The 22,933-nt window shown below is 46.4% G+C and overlaps 1 protein-coding gene across 3 annotated transcripts in view; it reads right to left on the minus strand.

Annotated features, from left to right (window-relative positions):
• Positions 1–21,170: 21,170 nt before the first annotated feature.
• LOC130358612 (S-formylglutathione hydrolase) overlaps positions 21,171–22,933 on the minus strand; it is a 140,295-nt gene continuing 138,532 nt past the window's right edge. Inside the window, exons 11-12 of one of the 3 annotated variants that reach the window (XM_056562092.1) lie at positions 22,524–22,691; positions 21,171–21,525 (exon numbers count right to left, since the gene is read on the minus strand). In XM_056562092.1, the coding sequence (XP_056418067.1) occupies positions 21,445–21,525; positions 22,524–22,691 (249 nt within the window). In that variant the 3' untranslated portion in view covers positions 21,171–21,444. The remainder of the gene's footprint in view (positions 21,526–22,523; positions 22,692–22,933) is intronic. The other 2 variants (XM_056562096.1, XM_056562094.1) reach the window with 2 other exon arrangements.

A 22,933-nucleotide genomic window follows, 5' to 3' on the forward strand; every position in this document is an offset into this window, starting at 1 on the left:
TGTGACCACCACGCAGCACCCTGCTCCATGTTTCATCTCACCCCCACCGCCATATATACACCTGTGTTAGCTATATCCACTTACCTTCCTTGCCTGCAGTGCTCAGCCGCTTCTTCTGTCTAGTAGGACTATGGATATACTTACCGAAAAACTATAAGTGTCCGTTCCCTGTACAGCTATTCACCCGCATTATAACCCACATTATATTGGGTTTATTGCGGGTGAAATATCTGTCAGATTGTAGAACAGTGTATCTAAGCCGATTTGGTGTGATACTGCCCAGAGCAGTGTATTTAAGCCTATTCAGTGTGATACTAACCAGAGCCGTGTATCTAAACCAATTAGGGTGATACTGTCCAGAGCATTGTATCTAAGTATATGTAGTGGTAGTGCCCAGAGCCCTGTATCTAAGCTCATTCAATGTAATACTGTTCCACAAGGATATAGATACATGGGAGAGAGCTCAGAGAGGAGCTACTAAACTAATCCACGGGTTGCAGGATAAAACTTACCAGGAAAGGTTAAAAGGACCCTAACATGTATAGCTTAAAGGGGTATTCCGGTGTGGAATTTTTTTTATGATTAACTGGTGCCAGAAAGTTAAACAGATTTGTAAATGACTTCTATTTAAAAATATTAATCCTTCCAGTGCTTATCAGCTTCTGTATGCTATACAGGAAGTTCTTTTTTAATTTATTTGTCTAACCACAGTGCTCTCTGCTGACACTCTTTTTTATTATTAAAGTACAAAACACAAAACAAGTTAATTTCACTGTAACAAAATTAACAAAACTGAACATGAAAACAAACTATCCATCTCAAAATAGCAACTTAAACCTTCCTAACCGGCCAGCCCAGATAAACCAATGAATAAATAAATCATTACCTACTATAGTCCAACACACACACACACACACATACCTAATGAACATAAATAAAGCTTTCCTCGCTGGGATCAAAAACTAAAAATATCCAAACTAGGAAACATAACCACACTGCCCCCCCCCCCCCCCCTCATAACAAAACAAAAAATATGGCTAGCTGCCGTAACAAAAATAATCCAACTTGGACAACAAAATATATATTTTTTTATACATCTATATTTTTTTCCTTTTTTATATACATTATATATATACATTTATATACACACACATATATATACACACATTTTTTCTTATTTTTTTTTTATTTTTTTTTATTTAACTGCCCCTCCCCCCCCCCCCACACACACACACACACATACACACACATACACACACACACACACACACACACACATATACCCACAAACAAAAACTAATCCACACTGGGACACAAACATAAACATAAACACAGACATAAATATAGTGTACTCTTAACACTATGCTATAATAACTGAAAACTGGTCCGACTGCCTTTCTCTCAAAATAATTATGACATTATATAAAAAAAATACAGAAAATGATACATAAAAACATACAGAATATACATAACAAACAACTTAATAACACAGAAAAACAACCTATGCTAAACTATCCCATCACCCACCACCCCCTCTGGACAGGGGTCAGAGTCCATAGGTCACAGTTTTTGTCCACAACTGACCCATACCAGACCCCCAAAATAGTACCCACTGCAACAGTCCAGTCCTGGGTACACACCACCACCACCCCCCCCCCCCCCCCCCCCCCAAAAAAAAACAACCAACCTAAAATACACCCCTACCCACCTAATGTAAACAGAACAATATATACAAAACAATATATACATTTTCTACAACAAAGCAATATTAACAATACAATACACCAAAACCACAAGGCCCAAGTTTGGTTGCCTGCAAGCCCTTTACAATCCATCCATAGAAAACAAAACAAAAGGCTAAGGTGACATGCATAGCCCCCCACCAGGAAGAAGGATGGCAATCCTGATAAAATTAAATTTAAATTCCTCTCCCTTTCAACCTCTAACCCTATCACTATCCCTTCATGAAGCTGACCCTATACTCACCCTAAGATATATACACTATCCCTGGCCAAAATAAGGTACTTCACCTTAAGGGCCTAGTACCTAGGGCACATCAAAAGAAAAACCTCTCCATAGGAGAGAAGCCCTACTGGTACCAAGACTGCCATACTCCAAAGACCTGATCTTCCCAAGGTCATCGGTGATATTCCTACAGACCTCCACCTCGGAGAGGATTTTCTGTTGGGTCGACAGTAAACACCGTGCACTCCACGTGTAGTACCTAACCACTAAGCTAACTAAGAATAAAGTGCCCCGGTCTCGGCCACCCAGGGACCTGAATGCCCCATCAGCCCACTCCGGATAGGTAAGGCCGGCAAGTTGACTCCAGCCGATGGAAGCGCCCACCCGGTTGTAAACCCCTATATTAAAGGGACAATGAAGCAGGAAGTGGTCCATGCTTTCCAGCGTGTCCCCACACTCTTCTCGGGGACATCCCCGGTCATCAGAGTTCCTACACTTCAGGTTGTCCCTTACATATAGCTTCCCCTGAAAGCAGCGCCAGGCCAAGTCCCAAAACTTCTGGGGGATCCTTTTCATGTTCAAAAGATACAACCCCACCCTCAGATCCCGACCTGGGCAGTCCCTGAGCGCCAGAGGCTTCTGGAAGTGGGTCAACAGAACCCGTTTTTCAAGGAACTGCCTTGACTGGGTCCTGATCTCCCACACTCCCAGACCCCACCGACGTATCACCTTCAGAGTCTGGGTAGCGTAAGCCGGAAGATATCCATGGGGCGTACGGAGGTCCTTCACTCGCCCTCCTCTCTCCCATTCCTGGAAGAAAGGCCGAAACCATTCCCTGCAGGAGAGTACCCACGGAGAAGCCCTCTCTGACCAGAGGTTTGCGATGTTCGCTTTCAAGAAGGTGTTCGTAAAGAACACCACAGGGTTTACCATAGATAAACCCCCTAGTCTCCTCGGGCGGTACGTAACCTCCCTCTTGACTAGGTTCATCCTGTTCCCCCATAACAGTTGGAAAAACAGGCTGTAGATCCTAGTGTAGTAAGCCTCTGGCAAGATACATACATTGCCCAGATAGATAAACAAGGGGAGCAGGTACGATTTGATCAGGTATACCCTTTCCCTGAGGGTCATAGACCAACCCTTCCACTGGTCCACCTTTTGAGCGGCATCCTGGAGCTTACCATCCCAGTTTTTGATGGGATAATCATCCTGGCCGAATGTGAAGCCTAAGACTTTTGCTGATTCTTGGGGCCCTGGAAGGGTGTCCGGGAGATCAAACATGGGATCCCCACTCCCAGCCAGAGACTTTCACACTTATCCCGGTTGATCTTAGACCCGGATGCCTCCGAGTAGCGGTCCACCTCCGACATCACCACATCGACCTCCTCTCTCGTGGAGACGAAAATAGTGACATTGTCAGCGTACGCCACCACTCTCTGGGTGACAGCCGCCCCGCTGACTCATCCCGACTCCCGCCAACGGCCCACAATCTACCCTCCGGATGAAGGGATCGATTGCGAACACGTATAAAAGGGGGCTCAAAGGACAACCCTGACGGACTCCGGACCCCACCTCAAAAGAGCGGCCAGACCACCCGTTCACCAGCGGGAAACTCTCTGCCCCTGCATACAAGATCTTAAGCCAATTAACAAAAGTAGTTGGTAAGCCATATCTCAGGAGGACGGACCATAGGTACTCGTGGTTTACCCGATCAAATGCTTTGGCCTGATCCAAGGACAGCAAGTACCCCTCCCTGACACTAAGGACAGCACTTAAGGTGCTTCGGCCTGGAACAGAGCAGTGCTGAGCCCCTGAAAGGAGCCGGGGTGCAAACTTCACCAGCCGATTAAACAGTATCTTGGCCAGAAGCTTCCTGTCCGTATTGAGAAGAGCTATGGGCCTCCAATTCTCAATACGGCTGGGATCTTTACCCTTTGAGAGAAGAATCAGGGCTGACCTCCTCATTGACTTCGGCAGAGTGCCCGAGGAGAGACACTCATTGAATACCTCAGTCAAGAGGGGAGCTAAAGACTCCTTAAAGGTCCTGTACCACTCGGATGTTAAGCCATCCGGACCTGGCGACTTCTTGGGGGCGAGCCCCTCGATCGCCAGTCTCACTTCCTCTTCCCTGATTTCTTCTGCCAAAACATCAAGAGAGGGGTCTACCCCTGGCTCAGGAATGGTTTCAGTCAGGAAAATCGACATCCTGTCTCGATCTAGATCCTTCCTCCCCAAGAGGTGCGAGTAGAAGGATCTGACGACCTCCAAGATCCCTGATCTGGACCGATTCAGAGATCCTGTACTATCAATCAGTCCTGAAATTACTTTACTACTCACTGACATCTTACAATTTCTGTAAGGATCGGGCGAGCGGTACTTCCCGTAATCCCTCTCAAAAACCAAAGATGCGTGCCTATCATACTGACACCTCATCAGCAAGGATTTCACTCTGGAGATATCCTCTCGGCTACCTCCAGTCGAGACGAGAAGCTCGAATTTCCTCCTCAGACCCTGATACAAGCGATACCTGTTCAGGGACCTGAGGCTCGAGAGCTGGCAGAAGAACCCCGCAACCCGCTTCTTAAATATCTCCCACCACTCTGACTTACTACTACATAGGTCCAGTAAAGGTACCTGACTCTGAAGAAAATCCTCAACGGACTGTCTTATCTCCGCTTCCTCCAGGAGGGACGAATTCAGCTTCCAATAACCTTTTCCCATCCGGGGGGTCTCTGAAACATTCAGAGAAAACAAAATCATACAGTGATCGGAGAACTCCACCTCAACCACGGACACTGCAGAAGAGACGGCTTCCTCCTTTAAATAAAACCTATCTATCCTAGACCTGCGACTACCTTGATGATAGATGAAACCCGCGTGGCCCGAGGGGCTCCGGATGTGGGCGTCCTCTAGGCGAGCTTCTCTAGTTATGCTAATCAGTGCCACACTATCACAAGTAAGCGGACCATTGGAACCTCTCCGATCTTGGGACCTCGTGACATTATTGAAGTCCCCTCCAAAGACCACTTGCCGACTCGTAAAAAGAAAGGGCTTAATCCTCATAAAGAGATCTTTACGGCCCCGCTTAGTTTGCGGGGCGTAGATGTTAATGAGCTGAAGCTCTTGTCCCTTCATGAAGACATCTAAGATCAGGCACCTCCCCATTTCTAATTCAATAACCTGTCGGCATTCAACAGGAGCGGTAAAAAGGACCGCCACCCCACTATACGGCTCAGCTGCAAGAGACCAGTGGGAGGGACCGCGCCTCAACTCTCTTCTGGCTTTTACCAGAGAGGCTAGATCTGACAACCTGGTCTCCTGTAAAAAGAAAATGTCGGCTTCAACACGGCCGAGAAAATCAAAGGCTGCGAATCTAGCTGTATCTGACATTATGCTGGCACAGTTAATAGATGCCAGCTTCAATGGGGTGAGTGCCGCCATACAGGGTGTTTAAATTAGACGGCCACACCCTTTACTTTTTCTTTCCCTTCTTTTTAGCCCCCTCATCCCCCGAAGAAGATGAGAGGGCAGGACCACTCTTAGTTCTTTTTTTTTATTCAGTTTGGTCCATTTGATCCCCGTCTACGTCCGGCCCCGGTCTAGCCCTGCCCTCCAAGGAAGGAGCCTCAATAGGACAGGGCCCAGTTCCCCCCAGAGGCTCCTTCTCCCTAGGCACCCCGCCCTCACCTTCACCCTCCAAGGAGGGGGAGGAGATGGTATCGAGGACGAGGTACCGGTTTGACAGGTCAATCAGGGGGGGGGCAATCAGGCTTCCGTTTTGGATCTGGCCCGTAGTACAGGGAACAGAGGGCTCTGACCTCTGCTTAATCCCTTTCCTTTTGCCCTTGTCTTACTTTTTAGGCCTCTCTCCACTCTCCTCATCCACACTTTCATAGTGGGAGGAATCGGAAGTGTCGCCCATATTGCCCTCCTCTTTGCGCAGCCTCCTGACCTCATCCAGCACGTCCTCCTCCAGGGCTTCAGTGGTTACAGGGCCAGCTTCAGGAGCAGGGGCTGGAGCTACCCCCACCACCTGGGCACTCTCCAGCTCCCTACTCCTCCTCCGATTTTCCTCCCGCCTTAGTTTGGTGGGGCCCTTTTTCCTCCTCACTAGCCCTGTTGCGCCCCCATCCCTGCCCGTGCCCTCCCCAGCCGAGGCAACTTCACAGCTCTCCTCAGCCGGAGTGGCCGCTGCACGGGCGAAGGCGCTAGGACAACGGCTGAAAGGGTGTCCGAGGACACCACACAGGTGGCACCGGATCTGCCGACAGGATGCGGCCAGATGACCCATCCCACCACACAAAGCGCAGACCTGCACAGTACAGGCTGCGCTAAAGTGGGTGGGGCTGCAACACCTGTGACAGACCTTAGGCTGCCCCTGGTAGAAGACCTGGATCCTATCACGTCCCAGGAAGGCGGCTGACGGAATGAGGGCAACTGTACTCCCTGAACGCTTGAGTTTGACGGAAAACGTCCAGGCCCCGGACCAGATCCCGTGCTCATCAAAGTTTTTCTTGGGCATGTCCGTCACATCCCCATACCGACCGAGCCAGGTCATGATGTCATAACAAGAAAGCGACTCGTTATGGGTCAAAACGGTCACTTTCTTGACAGAGTTCTGACGGGAAATTGCCTTTACGGCGAAATCCCGCCAGCCGGGCTCGTTCTTCGCCACTACGTAGTTCGACCAGAAGAGTTCAAGACCCTCCGGCCGAACGAAACTGACGTCAACCTCAGACGAACCATAGGGGTGAATCAGGACAAAGATCTCATTCGCCCTGAATTCCATCTGCAGGAGGAGCTCAACCACTTTTTCGCGAGGTGGGCACGCATCCTCGCCCCTCCAAATCAGACGGACCACATTCCTACGGTTCGGTTATTGTCCTGCCCGGATGTCGGGAGGGACCAGACCACCTCCCCATTCCTCTCTCGTAAAGCCCCCAAACCATGCCTCTCTATCCAGAAAGACAGGTCGACCTCACCCCTTCCCTCTACCTGGATCGACCTGTCACCCCTGCGTAGAGCCTCCAGGAGGCGCTGTTGCAAATGGCCCCCAGGGCCGGACGGAGACGAGGACCCCCCTGAACCCCCGGCAGTGACATTAGCATAGCTCCTAGGAGCAGTCACTACCGGGGGGGCAGCCGGACCAGACCCAGAACCAGAACCATCAGCACAACCACTCACACCACTACTCCCATCTTTATTCCAATCCATACCAGACCTCCCATTCATACCACAACTACTCCCACCATCATTCACTCCACTGACACTCCTCTTATCCACAACACTTCCACACTCATTCTCACATCCTGCACTCTTATGCTGACTAACAGATTCTGGGCTGGCTGGGACTTGTAGTGTTGCAGGTTTTATTACACTTTTCTTTTCTGGCTTAGCTGCCGGGGTCGATGCTGATAGTTCCTTCTCCTTGGCTGAAGTCACTTCCGGAGTCTGGGGCTGCATCTCCGGGCACACCCCAGCTCCTCCCACAGTGCCAGCACCTGCTTTGCCCGACTGCACGGGCTCTGTGGATGATGCTGGCGCCCGGACACTCCCCCCCCCCCTCACAGAGGAGTGCCCCGCAGCGCCCACAGAATACACAGTACTTGGAGGACCGCCCCCCTAGCACACAGACCTACCACTCTCCTCCACCGGCACCCGGACACTCCCCCCCCTCACAGGGGAGTGCCCCGCAGTGTCGGTAATGCCCACAGCACTCGGGGAACCGCCCCCCGAGCACACGGCAGCATAGCTTACCCCGCCACTGCCCACCATGAGCCCATCCTGCCCCTCCCTACCGGCAGGATGGGTGGGCTTCATATCTATTGCGTCCGCAGCCTTTTCTGACGCCATGCTGTGTCCCCTATGCTGGCTCCGTTCCACTACAGAAACAGAGTCTGGCAGTCTGGGGGACCCAGCAGCCTGAACCAGCTTTGCAGCTGGCCCAGACTGCTGGAAAGGAACAAACACGTACTGCACTGTTTCCTGGGTCTTTTGTTTCTTTGCCTTACGTTTCACCACCACATCCTCACACTGGTCGTCTCCAAAAGTGAAATTCTGGAAGTGGGCTGGGGACTCCTGCATAACAAACGCCCTTAATACACCCCCAGCCTCACTCTCCACATCATCCTCCTCACTATCACTTGATGGCAGTGCCACCTGTGCTGGCTCGATGTAGCTGTCCTGGGTGTCACAGGGAGTAGCTACAGGAACAGCATCCACCACTTGTGAATTTTCTTCCACCTCCTTTACACCTTCACCACCATCCTCACTTTCTTCACTGCCACTACTCTCCCCATCATCCACCTCCACCTTACCTGGGGATTTCATGGCGGCAAACCGGTCTCCATTCACCAGCTTCTCCTTTAAGAGACCGCTCCCCTCAAGTATCTCTGCTCTCCTCTCTTCCAGCTTTGCAATCTCACTCTTCAGAGCCGTAATCCTCTTTTTCAGCTCTGGCCTATTCTTTTTGGACGCTGTGTTCGCCAGGTTCTGAGCAACACGAAGATCCTCTCTGGCCATCCTCATCTCCTTGCCGCACTGGTCATATTCCGCAAACCGTGCGGCCATGCGGGAGCAGTATATTGCGCTCGATTCCTTGGGCCCTCTCTCAGCCCACATTTCCAAGCTTTTCCTCCGTGCCTTACTTCCACCAGATTTCTGTCTTGCACCCGTTGCCGGGGGAGCAGAGCCTGCATTACTGCAGACTCTGCCAGATCTTCTCCCCCGGGCCGGAATGGCTGTTGCTGTTTGCTCTCCACCCCCCGCCAGCCTTGAAGAACGGGAGGTGCAGGCCCTGGGCTCCATGCAGGGAGGCTCTCCCCAGGAGCCTGACACACTCCTGGGAAGGCGGATTGATCACCTGCTCTGGTCTGATCTGCTGGAAGTTTGTGAAGCTCAACAAGGGACACACCCGCACGCTGCTCACACTGAAAGTGCTCTGGACTGCTGTGTTCACAGGATGTGCTCTCTGCTGACACCTCTTTCTATGTTAGGAACTGTCCAGAGTAGGAGCAAATCCCCATAGAAAACCTCTCCTGCTCTGGACAATTCCTGACATGTACAGAGGTGTCAGCAGAACTTCCTGTGGAGCATACAGCAGCCAATAAATACTGGAAGTGTTAAGATTTTTAAATAGAAGTAATTTACCAATCTGTTTAACTTTCTGGCACCAGTTGATAAAAAAAAAAAAAAAAAGTTTCCACCAGAGAACCCCTTTAATAGAAAGACGAGATTGAGAGGATATGATAGAAACTTTTATATAAATAAAGGGAATAAACATGGTAAAGGAGGAGAGATTTATAAGAAAAATTACGACAAGAGGACATAGTTTTGCATAAGAGAGGCAAAGGTTTAACAGAATGAGGAAGTATTAGTTTACTGATAGAGTAGTTGATGCATGGAATAAGCTTTCTGCAGAAGTGGTAGCTGCAAATACAGTGGTAGCTGCAAAGGAGTTTAAAGGGGTACTCCAGCGGAAAACTATTTTTTTTTAACTCAACTGGTGCCAGAAAGTTAAACAGATTTGTAAATTACTTCTATTAAAAATCTTAATCCTTCCAGTACTTATCAGCTGCTGTATACTACCGAGGAAGTTCTCTTATTTTTTGAATTTATTTTCAGTCTGACCACAGTGCTCTCTGCTGACATCTCTGTCTGTCTCAGGAACTGTCCAGAGCAGGAGAGGTTTGCTATGGGGATTTGCTCCTACTCTTGACAGTTCCTGAGACAGATAGAGGTGTCAGCAGAGAGCATTGTGGTCAGACTGAAAAGAAATGAAAAATAATCTGTTTAACTTTCTGGCACCAATTAATTAAAAAAAAAAATGTTTTCCACCAGAGTACCCCTTTAAGCATGCATGGAATAGGCATAAGGCTATCCTTCATATAAGATAGGGATAGATATAAGGCTTTCCTTCATATAAGATAGGAATATATCTAAGGCTATCCTTCATATACCGTATATACTCGAGTATAAGCCGACCCGAGTATAAGCCGAGACCCCTAATTTCAACCCAAAATCCCAGGAAAAGTTATTGACTCGAGTATAAGCCTAGGGTGGGAAATACCTCATCCCCCCTGTCATCATCCAGACCCGTCATTAACATCCTCATCATCCCCTTGTCATCATCCCACACATCCCCCCTTCATCATCCCCTTGTCATCATCCCACACATCCCCTTATCATCCCACACATCCCCCCTTCATCATCCCCTTGTCATCATCCCACACATCCCCTTGTCATCATCCCACACATCCCCCCTTCATCATCCCCTTGTCATCATCCCACACATCCCCTTATCCCACACATCCCCCCTTCATCATCCCCTTGTCATCATCCCACACATCCCACACATCCCCCCTTCATCATCCCCTTGTAATCATCCCACACATCCCCCCTTCATCATCCCCTTGTCATCATCCCACACATCCCCTTATCCCACACATCCCCCCTTCATCATCCCCTTGTCATCATCCCACACATCCCACACATCCCCCCTTCATCATCCCCTTGTAATCATCCCACACATCCCACACATCCCCCCTTCATCATCCCCTTGTCATCATCCCACACCCCCCCCCCCCTTCATCATCCCCACCCCCCTTCATCATCCCCACACCCCCCCCCCTTCATCATCCTCTTCTCATCATTCGCCCTCAGTGGTCTTCAACCTGCGGACCTCCAGAGGTTTCAAAACTACAACTCCCAGCAAGCCCGGGCAGCCATCGGCTGTCCGGGCTTGCTGGGAGTTGTAGTTTTGAAACCTCCGGAGGTCCGCAGGTTGAAGACCACTGCGGCCTTCAACATGCGGACCTCCAGAGGTTTCAAAACTACAACTCCCAGCAAGCCCGGGCAGCCATCGGCTGTCCGGGCTTGCTGGGAGTTGTAGTTTTGAAACCTCCGGAGGTCCGCAGGTTGAAGACCACTGCGGCCTTCAACATCATCCAGCCCCCTCTCACCCCCTTTAGTTCTGAGTACTCACCTCCGCTCGGCGCTGGTCCGGTCCTGCAGGGCTGTCCGGTAAGGAGGTGGTCCGGTGAGGAGGTGGTCCGGGCTGCTATCTTCACCGGGGGCGCCTCTTCTCCGCGCTTCCGGCCCGGAATAGAGCCGTTGCCTTAACAACGACGCATCTGCGTCGTTGTCAAGGCAACGTGACTATTCTGAGGCCGGGCCCGAAGCGCTTAGAAGAGGCCTCCCCGGTGAAGATAGCAGCCCGGACCACCTCCTCACCGGACCACCTCCTTACCGGACAGCCCTGCAGGACCGGACCAGCGCCGAGCGGAGGTGAGTACTCAGAACTAAAGGGGGTGAGAGGGGGCTGGATGATGTTGAAGGCCGCAGTGGTCTTCAACCTGCGGACCTCCGGAGGTTTCAAAACTACAACTCCCAGCAAGCCCGGACAGCCGATGGCTGCCCTGGCTTGCTGGGAGTTGTAGTTTTGAAACCTCTGGAAGTCCGCAGGTTGAAGACCACTGCGGGTGGGGGAGTTCACTCGAGTATAAGCCGAGGGGGGTGTTTTCAGCACGAAAAATCGTGCTGAAAAACTCGGCTTATACTCGAGTATATACGGTAAGATAGGGATAGATATAAGGCTATCCTTCATATAAGATAGGGATAGATATAAGGCTATCCTTCATATAAGATAGGGATAGATATAAGGCTATCCTTCATATAAGATAGGGATAGATATAAGGCTATCCTTCATATAAGATAGGGATAGATATAATGCTATCCTTCATAGAAGACAGGGATAAGGCTATCCTTCATATAAGATAGGGATAGATATAAGGCTAATCTTCATATAAGATAGGGATAGCTATAAGGCTATCCTTCATATAAGACAGGGATAGGGATAAGGCTATCCTTCATATAAGATAGGGATAGATATAAGGCTAATCTTCATATAAGATAGGGATAGGTATAAGGCTAATCTTCATATAAGATAGGGATAGGCATAAGGCTATCCTTGATATAAGATAGGGATAGATATAAGGTTATCCTTCATATAAGATAGGGATAGATATTAAGCTATCCTTCATATAAGATACTTAGGAGAAGGGATGAAAAATACAGGGGGCGCTCCCTGGTGAGGTGTATCCACTGGTGTGTACCCTACACCACACCCAGGTGATATACCAACCTTAGACGTACTTGCGCTTGGTTTGGCTGCTCTTGAGAGGGTAGCGGTGTACGGAGTTTGCTGGCTGCTGCACTCTTACCGGTATCGGATCACCCAGAGTGGTGTCCGATATAAAGGCACTGGGAATATAGATAGGAAAAAAACGGCTCGGCGAGGCACTGCTCAGTGTACGGTCGATAAAAGAGGACTCGAGTAGCACAGGACAATAAACTTTATTGATGTATTGGGGACAACGTGTTTTGGCATCCACTGATGCCTTCCTCAGGTCCACTTACAGCTCCCAGTGTTGCTATGTACTATGCGCTAGGCAGCTAGAACAGAGTCCTGTATAGTTTATGTGTCTCTCTCGGTCCGATCGAGAGAGGCACAGAAACTATACAGCATTCCGGTCCAGCTACCCAGCGCATAGTACACAGCAACACTGGGAGCTGTAAGTGGACCTGAGGAAGGCATCAGTGGATGCCAAAACACGTTGTCCCCAATACATCAATAAAGTTTTTATTGTCCTGTGCTACTCGAGTCCTCTTTTATCGACCGTACACGGAGCAGTGCCTCGCCGAACCGTTTTTTTCTTATCAATATTCCCATTTCATATAAGATAGGGATAAATATAAGTCTATCCTTCATATAAGATAAAGATACATATAAGGCTATCCTTCATATAAGATAGGGATAGATATAAGGCAATCCTTTATATAAGATAGATATAAGGCAATCTTTATATAAGATAGATATAAGGCTATCCTTTATATGAAATAGGGCCAGGGACTATTCATAGCATTCAGAATATTGGGCGGACTAGATGGGCCAAACAGTTCTTACCTGCCGACACATTCTATGTTTCTATGTCCAGGACAGTGTATCCAAGCCCATTCAGTGTGATACTGCCGATATATCTAAGCCCATTAAGTGTCTATGCAAAGCACTGTATCTAAGCCAATTCAGTGTGATACTGCCCAGAGCAGTGTATTTGTTTTTATAACTATATTGATAGATCAGTATAGATTATTTGGCTGCATGAACATTGCTTCATATGAATACTTGGTTTGCATAAACTTTTTCTAGGGGAAAAAGGGGATAATAAATATTTCTACCATTCTGAGGGAGCTAGTAGATGCAGGCGAGCAGCTGATCAGGCAACACAGTGCTGAGGAGGTATGAAGCAAGGATTACAGGGGGTGTTTTCACTAAGTGCGGGAGGAAACAGGGGTAGGGAACATGTAAATCACAGGCAGATTTATGTGATGGTCTGTGTAGTTTTCTGCAGCTCTCAACTCCCTACATCAAAGACTGTTTATGGGGGATGCCTTGTGGAGTTATGGGGAGTTTATTTATAACTTAAGTATTTATTTTTACAATTTTTGGCTGGATATCGCCTTTAACCCCTTAAGGACGCAGGACGTAAATGTACGTCCTGGTGAGGTGGTACTTAACGCACCAGGACGTACATTTATGTCCTATGCATAACCGCGGGCATCGGAGCGATGCCCGTGTCATGCGCGGCTGATCCCGGCTGCTGATCGCAGCCAGGGACCCGCCGGCAATGGCCGACGCCCGCGATCTCGCGGGCGTCCGCCATCAACCCCTCAGGTGCCGGGATCAATACAGATCCCGGCATCTGCGGCAGTGAGCGATTTGAATGAATGATTGGATCGCCCGCAGCGCTGCAGACCAGATCGAGCAGACCAGAGCAGGAGATGACCGATAATACTGATCTGTTCTATGTCCTATACATAGAACAGATCAGTATTAGCAATCATGGTATTGCTATGAATAGTCCCCTATGGGGACTATTCAAGTGTAAAAAAAAAATGTAAAAAAATGTAAAAGTAAAAAAAAAGTGAAAAATCCCCTCCCCCAATAAAAAAGTAAAACGTCCGTTTTTTCCTATTTTACCCCCAAAAAGCGTAAAATTTTTTTTTATAGACATATTTGGTATCGCCGCGTGCATAAATGTCCGAACTATTAAAATAAAATGTTAATGATCCCGTACGGTGAACGGCGTGAACGAAAAAAAAAAAAAAGTCCAAAATTCCTACTTTTTTTTAATACATTTTATTTAAAAAAAAATTATAAAAAATGTATTAAAAGTTTTTTATATGCAAATGTGGTATCAAAAAAAAGTACAGATCATGGCGCAAAAAATGAGCCCCCATACCGCCGCTTATACGGGAAAATAAAAAAGTTAGAGGTCATCAAATTAAAGGGATTATAAACGTACTAATTTGGTTAAAAAGTTTGTGATTTTTTTTAAGCGCAACAATAATATAAAAGTATATAATAATGGGTATCATTTTAATCGTATTGACCTTCAGAATAAAGAACACACATCATTTTTACCATAAATTGTACGGCGTGAAAACGAAACCTTCCAAAAGTAGCAAAAGTAGCAAAACATTCCAAAAGTTTTAATTTCCCCACAAAAATAGTGTTTTTTGGTTGCGCCATACATTTTATGATATAATGAGTGATGTCATTACAAAGGACAACTGGTCGCGCAAAAAACAAGCCCTCATACTAGTCTGTGGATGAAAATATAAAAGAGTTATGATTTTTAGAAGGCGAGGAGGAAAAAATGAAAACGTAAAAATTAAATTGTCCTTAAGGCCAAAAGGGGCTGAGTCCTTAAGGGGTTAAAGGAAAACTGTCACATGTTTTCTCTTGCACTATCCACAGGTACTGATGGATAGTGCGGGAGACGCTGATTCCAATGAGCCCTACCTTGGGCGAATCTGCCCGGCCGTTTGCCCGCAATTGTACTTTTATTCTATGTGTAAATCTGTCTGTAACTGGCACGGGCGGGGCTTCTGCAGCTTAACTGGCACTGACGTCAGCGCCACTTATGAATATTCATCCCCCCTCCCTCCAGTTCTCCCTCTCTATGCCGCTCCTAACTGGAGGGAGGGAGGATGAATATTCACAAGCGGCGCTGACGTCAGTGCCAGTTAAGCTGCAGAAGCCCCGCCCGTGCCAGTTACAGACAGATATACACATAGGGGGAGATTTATCAAGACCTGTCCATAGGAAAAGTTGCCCATAGTAACCAATCAGATGGCTTCTTTCATTTTCAAGAGGCCTTTTCAGAAATGAAAGAAGCGATCTGATTGGTTGCTATGGGCAACTCAGCAACTTTTCCTCTGGACAGGATTTGATAAATCTCCCCCATAGAATAAAACTACGATTGCGGGCGAACGGTCAGGCTGATCCGGGCAAGATAGGGCTCATTGGAATTAGCGTCGCCCGCACTATCCATCAGTACCTGTGGATAGTGCGGGAGCTTATGTGACAGTTTTCCCTTTAAGATTTGCAGTTTTTCCTTGTGTAATTTTGTTTGTACCCTAAAAAAAATAAAAGTTAAAAGGTGAAGCTGCAGAAGATGGATTCTATAGTAAGTTTTTGGATCTGCATCTTTCCTTCAGCTTGAGAGGAAGCGGGTGAATCGGGGAGAGAAGTGCTTAGCTCCATGCCTTACTCGGCTCATTCTATTAGTGTACATCAATAGGGTACCAGCAAATATCCAACAATACTTTATCTGGTAACCAATAAACAAATTACTTCCGGACTAAGCAAGCAAAAAAACAAGGAACAAAGTCTAAAAAAAAAAAAAAAAGGTCTCAGTGGGTTTTCCCCAACAATACGGTTTCCTCAGAAAACTGTACACTGGAATAATAAAACAGGTCACAATAAATAGAAACAATGGTTGATGTTATTATGATGGCAAAAACAAGTCAATATAATCTATATGGACAGATAATAACGCAACAATGATAATGTTCAGGCTCATTGGAACCACTGAGTGACTGTCTCCAACAAGCCTGAACGTTATCACTTTATTATGTCCTTATTGATTATATTGACCTATGTTTTCCATCATAATAACACCAACCATTGTCTCTAATTATTCTGGCCCATTTTGTTATCTCAGTATATGGTTTCCTGATTATATGACATTTGTGTATATACCATGCCCAAAACCCTTAAAGAGGTACTCGACTGCTCAGCGTTTGGAACAAACTGTTCCGAAAGCTTGAGCCGGCAGCTCATGATGCCATAGCCCCACCCCCTCATGATGTCACGCCCCGTGCCCTCAATGCAAGTCTATGGGAGTGGGTGTAATCCCCCTCCCATAGACTTGCATTAAGGGGGCGGGGTGTGACATCATGAGGGGGGCAGGGTTATGACGTCACGAGCTGCCGGCTCCAGCGTTCGGAACAGTTTTTTCCAAACGCTTAGCAACGGAGTACCTCTTTAAAACCTTATTTTAAAGCTCCATAACTTCTAGGGAAGTTCTTATATAAAAGCTTTTTTTGCTTTTCTTTCCAGATGCAACATTAAGCAAATTATAAAGTGTTACTATGTTTGCTAGATTAACCTTCGAGAGTGGGGACATGGTTATTTGTGTACTACACTGCTGTTATTGAGCACGAGAGCCCCCCATGTTACACATCCATTTCAAATTCTCTTCATTATAAGGGGTGAGACCATGCTGCAATGTGTCAGTAGTACATACATCATTGTTTCCTTTTCCTTACTTCTTTGGCCAATTACCGTTTAGCACATACTTCTCTTTGCTATGCCATGGTGTATGGTCGAAGGGAATTTGACTTCTGGGACCACCTCACGGACTTCATAAAGGGATTCTAAAGTCTCTTATTGGAATGGAGCAGTGGTCACACATGCACAGTGTTGCTTCACTCACTGTCTATGGAAATGCCAAAAAGATAACCAAGTACAGCACCCGACTGTCTTCAGCAGCACCCAGTCAAGGAACAGAGAGAGTGCACACCACTAAAGCTAAATTCTCCATTGTTGAGATCACTAAGGAGTCTTAGCAGTCGGACACCACCCTCATACACTTATTTCTTAAAACTGAGGACAGCATGTTAGTATTAATGGTGGGACAACCCATTTAAGGGTAGGTTCACACTACTTTACTGCTCCTGTAAGTCTTATCTCTTGGCATCCTGCTAAAAATGGGATGCCGACGTATACTGTAAATGGGAACAGTGCATCCCATTGCTTTCTATGACCATATGAAGTCACCTAGTGACTTTGTTTAGGACATACGTGCCATTTTAAAACTGCAGTGGCTTATGTTTTTGAGTCCATCAAAAAAAAGAGCAAATGTCCTGAACGGAGTCACTAGGTGACCCCGACCAAAAATAGAAATTAATGGGGTCTGCTGCTTCTGTTAACGGTATATGTCCGCATTCCATTTTCAGTGTAATGCTGACGGATCGGGCTAACAGGAACAATGACGTTGTTTGAACCTACTCTAAGGGTGTCTTGCAATAAGGCAGTTAATTTCTCATTAATCATGTAGTTCATTGGCAGCTTGACTTGCAGTTAAAGGGGTTATCCAACATAAGGTGACTTTAGCAATTAAGTGTCATACAGTAATCATGCTCACCTAGGATCTGTGCTGGTGTTGGTGGTAAATGGTCGTGTCCTGTGCCCTCCCCCCCATCATGCTGCAGGCTTATTTTTGGGAACTGGCTATTTCCTGTTTCTGTAGCCTCCCTCAGACTACAATCCCCAGAATCCTTGGTTTCAAGATGAAAGGTGACTTATTTTGCGCTCACACATCGGTCCCCCACTCATTGGATCACAGCCACGCTCCCTTTGATCACCAGACAAATGCATACACGTGTGCAAGTAATGTCATCAGGGGCTGGCTTCACACACAAGAGATGAAGCAACCAAGCCCCCTACTTGTGTTGTATTGTTTCGGGCCACACAGCAAGCTGGAAAAAGGTCCTAGACAACACAATTTTTAGGCCGCAAAAAAAATGAACTTCCGGGATAAAGAAAGACAAAGAAAATCGATACCAACCACCAAACACAGGTAAGTGAAGTATATTATTAACTAGAATAACTTTTCTGTCCATGCCTAACATTCAAAGAAGCAAAAATCCCAGAATACCCCTTTAAGAGAGTGCTGTTTTCAAGATCTCTCTATGGACTGTTTGGCAGCAAGAATTAAAGGGGTACTCCGGCACTTAGACATCTTATCCCCTATCCAAAGGGGATAAGATGCCTGATCCTGTAGTCCCGCCACTGGGGACCTACTTGATCATGCACACCGCAGCCTGTTAAAATCAGTCCCTGGAGCATGTTTGCTCCGGGTCTGATTACTGTCGATCACGGGGCCGGAGCGTTGTGACGTCATGCTCCGCACCCTCAATGCAAGCCTATGGGAGGGGGCATGACAGCTGTCCTTTGGATAGGGGATTAGATGTCTAAGCGCCGGAGTACCCCTTTAAGAGGTCACGTGTAAGCGCTCTGCGTAGCGCGAAACCGGTCGACTTACCTGGCGTTCTTGTTGCGTGGACCAGCGATCCCGAATAAAACTTCTTGCTGTTTCCGTGAGTGCCTTCTGCGATCTCTTCTTTCAAGTTATCTCCCCTTTAAAGAGTACCTGTCACCAACCTAAACTTTTTATATATTGTTCCTTATGTAATTATAAGACAACTTATTTACTTGCTGTTAAAATTCTCAACCTTTATAAGTTTAACCCTTTGAGGACCAAGGGATGTATTTGTCCTATGTTTTTAATTGCCTGTATCAGGCAATTAAAAACATGGGACAAATACATCCCTTGGTCCTCAAAGTGTTAATGTACCATGCACCGTGTCATCTGCTGCATGGAGCAAACTTCACTCTGTGCCTGATGACGGGCGATACAGGGGCCAGAGTATCGTGACGTCATGGCCCCGCTCCCTCGTGGGCGTGGTGACCGTCATACAGTGGCAGGACCCCTGCGATCAGAAATCTTATCCCCTAAGATGTCTAGATGCGGAGTACCCCTTTAAGGATGCATGTTACCGGGGTTTGAAGCATGCTCCCGAGCTGAGCATGATTTAAACCCAGTGGGTCCTGACTGCTATTAGCAGCCAGGACCCAGGGTTAATGCCGGACATCACCGATCGGGCCGATGCCTGGCATTAACCCTTTAGACACCACAATCAAAGTTGATCGCAGGTGTCTAAAATGAAAGTGTCCCAGCAGCTCAGCAGAGCGGATCGGGACCATTGCAATGAAATCGCCATGTCCCGATAAGCTGAGTGGATGGCTGGAGGGCCCTTACCTGCCTCCACGCTGTCCAGGCTGGAGCAGCAGAGCACCGATAACACTGATCAATGCTATGCTATCCAAAGATTGCATGGTATGGCCCCCTATGGGCGCTAAAAAAAAAAAAAAAAAAAAAAAAAGTGTAAAAAAAATAAGTTAATAAATGTGAATAAGCCCCTCCCCTAATAAAAGTTTGAATAACCCCCCATTTCCCATTTTTAATAATGTAATTAAAAATAATCATATGTGGTACTGCCGTGTGCGTAAATGTCCGAACTATTAAAATATAAGGTTAGCTAAACCGCACGGTCAATGGCATACACGTAAAAAATACCAAAGTCCAAAATTGTGCATTTTTGGTCAACTGGTGCCAGAAAGGTAAACAGATTTGTAAATTTCTTCTATTAAAAATTCTTAATCCTTCCAGTACTTATTAGCGACTGTATACTACAGAGGAAATTCTTTTCTTTTTGGATTTCTTTTCTGTCTGTCCACAGTGCTCTCTGCTGACACATCTGTCCATTTTAGGAACTGTCCAGAGCAGCATGTTTGCTATAGGGAATAGTTCCTGCTCTGGACAGTTCCTGACATGGACAGAGGTGTCAGCAGAGAGCACTGCGGTCATGACAGAAAAGAAATCGAAAAAGAAAAGAATTTCCTCTGAAGTATACAACAGCTGATAAGTACTGGGAGATTTTTTAATAGAAGTAATTTACAAATCTGTTTAACTTTCTGGCACCAGTTGATTTAAAAAAAAAGTTTTCCACCGGAGTACCCCTTTAAGGACTCAGCCCATTTTCACCTTAAGGGGTTAAGGCTAGCATATGAAACGGCAGTCTTTGTAAATTTCCCCCATAGTAAATAACATTCTCCTCGTCACACAGGTATATGGGCTCTGTGAAAGGCACAGCTCAGTATTGCTGGAGACAAAAAGCACTACATCCAACACCACAGTTATTATCACAAATAATATGGATTGGCCAATTTCTGTATACTTGTTGTTCTATTGAAATAAGACAGCTGGACATCTAATGATTTTATTTTTTATTTAAATTTTTTAAATTTTTATTAACCACACGGATACAACGGCGACAAAACTCTAAGATCAAGATGTAGCAAACTGAAGGTCCCCTGTTGTCTTCCAGCAGGTCTCTGGTCAGGGTCCACATACATATTAGAAAAAAGTTGGTAAATCATGGTCAAATGTGATTTGATTTAAATTGCCCAATCTTTTTTGTTCTCATAGAGTTAAGCTGCCACTAGAGATGAGCGAACTTACAGTAAATTCGATTCATCACGAACTTCTCGGCTCAGCGGTTGCTGACTTTTCCTGCATAAATTAGTTCAGCTTTCCGGTGCTCCGGTGGGCTGGAAAAGGTGGATACAGTCCTAGAAAAGTGTCTCCTAGGACTGTATCCACCTTTTCCAGCCCACGGGAGCACCTGAAAGCTGAACTAATTTATGCAGGAAAAGTCATCAACTGCCGAGCCGAGAAGTTCGTGACGAATCAAATTTACTGCAAGTTCGCTCATCTCTAGCTGCCACCAGAAGAACTTGGTAGAACTCCGATCATTCAGAACACACGATGAGCCGAACGATCATGAGTATAAAAGGATTGTGTGGCCGACAGCTAACACATGTGTATGTGTTAAAACCTGCACTCACTATGACTTTCTGAGCAATGGTTGACATTACTTGCCTAAGTAAGTGAAGTTTTGGGGTGGGCACGGGCCTAAACTACAAGATAAATCTTAAAGGAGTAGTGCAGTGAACCATAACTTATCCCCTATCCAAAGGAGAGGGGATAAGTTATAGATTGCAAGGGGTACGGCCCTTGGGACCCCCGTAATCTCCTGAATGGGGCCCCGGCAATCTGCCAGAAGCAGCCGTTCTGACCCCCACAAGAAGCTGCGGCCAACATGCCCCCTCCATGTATCTCTATGGGATACATGGAGGGAGCGTGTCGGCCGGCGCTTCATGCGGGAGTCAACACGCCCCCTTCCAGCAGACAGCCGGAGCCCCATTCAGGAGATCGCGGGGGGTCCCAGCAGTCAGACCCCCGTGATCTATAACTTATCCCCTCTCCTTTTGGATGGGGATAGGTTATGTTTCACTACAGAACTCCTTTAAAAGCATTTTTTTTTTTTTTTTTGCTCATGAATTTTTAGAGTAAGATACAAATCATGACTTTCCACATTGATCAGAGAATGTCGCCAGTTATGAAGCAATTGTTGATTTCTTCTGGACCATCCTTATAAGTAGGATTATTAAGCATTCAGATATTTTGCATGGTGCTTGATGTGGTCATTTATAAAAGTGGTGATAAAGAAGTAGCTGTGATCATATCCCTGTGAAGATAAATAAAACAAACAAAACAATCACATACAATGTATTCATTTAGGGGGAGATTTATCAAAACCTGTCCAGAGGAAAAGTTGCTGAGTTGCCCATAGCAACCAATCAGATCGCTTCTTTCATTTTTGAAAAAGGCCTCTGAAAAATGAAAGAAGCAATCTGATTGGTTGCTATGGGCAACTCAGCAACTTTTCCTCTGGACAGGGTTTGATAAATCTCCCCCTTAGTGTAGTAATTAGAGATGAGCGAACTTACAGTAAATTCGATTTGTCACGAACTTCTCGGCTCGGCAGTTGATGACTTTTCCTGCATAAATTAGTTCAGCTTTCCGATGCTCCGGTGGGCTGGAAAAGGTGGATACAGTCCTAGAAGACTCTTTCCTAGGACTGTATCCACCTTTCCCAGCCCACCGGAGCACCTGAAGGCTGAACTAATTTACACAGGATAAGCCATCAACTGCCGAGCCGAAAAGTTTGTGACGAATCGAATTTACTGTAAGTTTGCTCATCTCTAGTAGTAATGTTTACTCATGCAGCAACACAAATTCTAAAGGAGATGTCCACAAACATCATATCCCCAATCTACAAGATAGGGCAGTGGTCTTCAATCTGCGGACCTCCAGATGTTGCAAAACTACAACTCCCAGCATGCCCGGACAGCCAACGGCTGTCCGGGCATGCTGGGAGTTGTAGTTTTGCAACATCTGGAGGTCCACAGGTTGAAGATCACTGTGATAGGGTATGGGAAGCTAAGATTATGCGTGAAACAGCTGTCACTATTTATCTGTTTGAACAGCAGCTTAACCTGAAATAGAGTGTTATTATTTGTGCACAAAATAAGAAATTAGGAAAGGGGCAAATACTTTTGCACAGTACTGTATATAACACCAACATATTTCAGATGTACATTATAGAGTTCATGACTTTAATGAGGTTGAATCCATACTGAGTGTTTAGAAAACAATTGAGAAGCATTTACACTTGACTCTTACCTCTTGCAGTCTAAGCACAACAGGGATTTTCCGTTCTGTGCACGCAGCAATAAAATTGTCAGGCAAGAGCTGCCCCGCAGAGAGGAACTGGTCATCTTTGCCCTGGTCAATTAAAATGTCTAGCTGTGAGCCAGAGTACGTCTTCACCAGACGAGTTGCATCATATGCCTTACAGAAATAAAGGGGAAAAATCCTTACATATAAAGCATGGAAATACACAAAGGGGCAAACAACAGAATAGAGAGTGTTGTGTGTGCTTGTGCATTAAGTACTTATACACACTGGGGGACATGTATCAAAGATTTTACCCCTGTTTTGGTAGAGCATGTCCTCCAGATGTGGCTGAATCAGGGTACCTTGGAGTGACCTCTATAGTACACATGGATTTATTAACTGCGTACTTTTCCTTT

The sequence above is a fragment of the Hyla sarda genome, chromosome 2 (genome assembly GCF_029499605.1).
Source record: "Hyla sarda isolate aHylSar1 chromosome 2, aHylSar1.hap1, whole genome shotgun sequence".
Lineage (NCBI taxonomy): Eukaryota > Metazoa > Chordata > Amphibia > Anura > Hylidae > Hyla > Hyla sarda.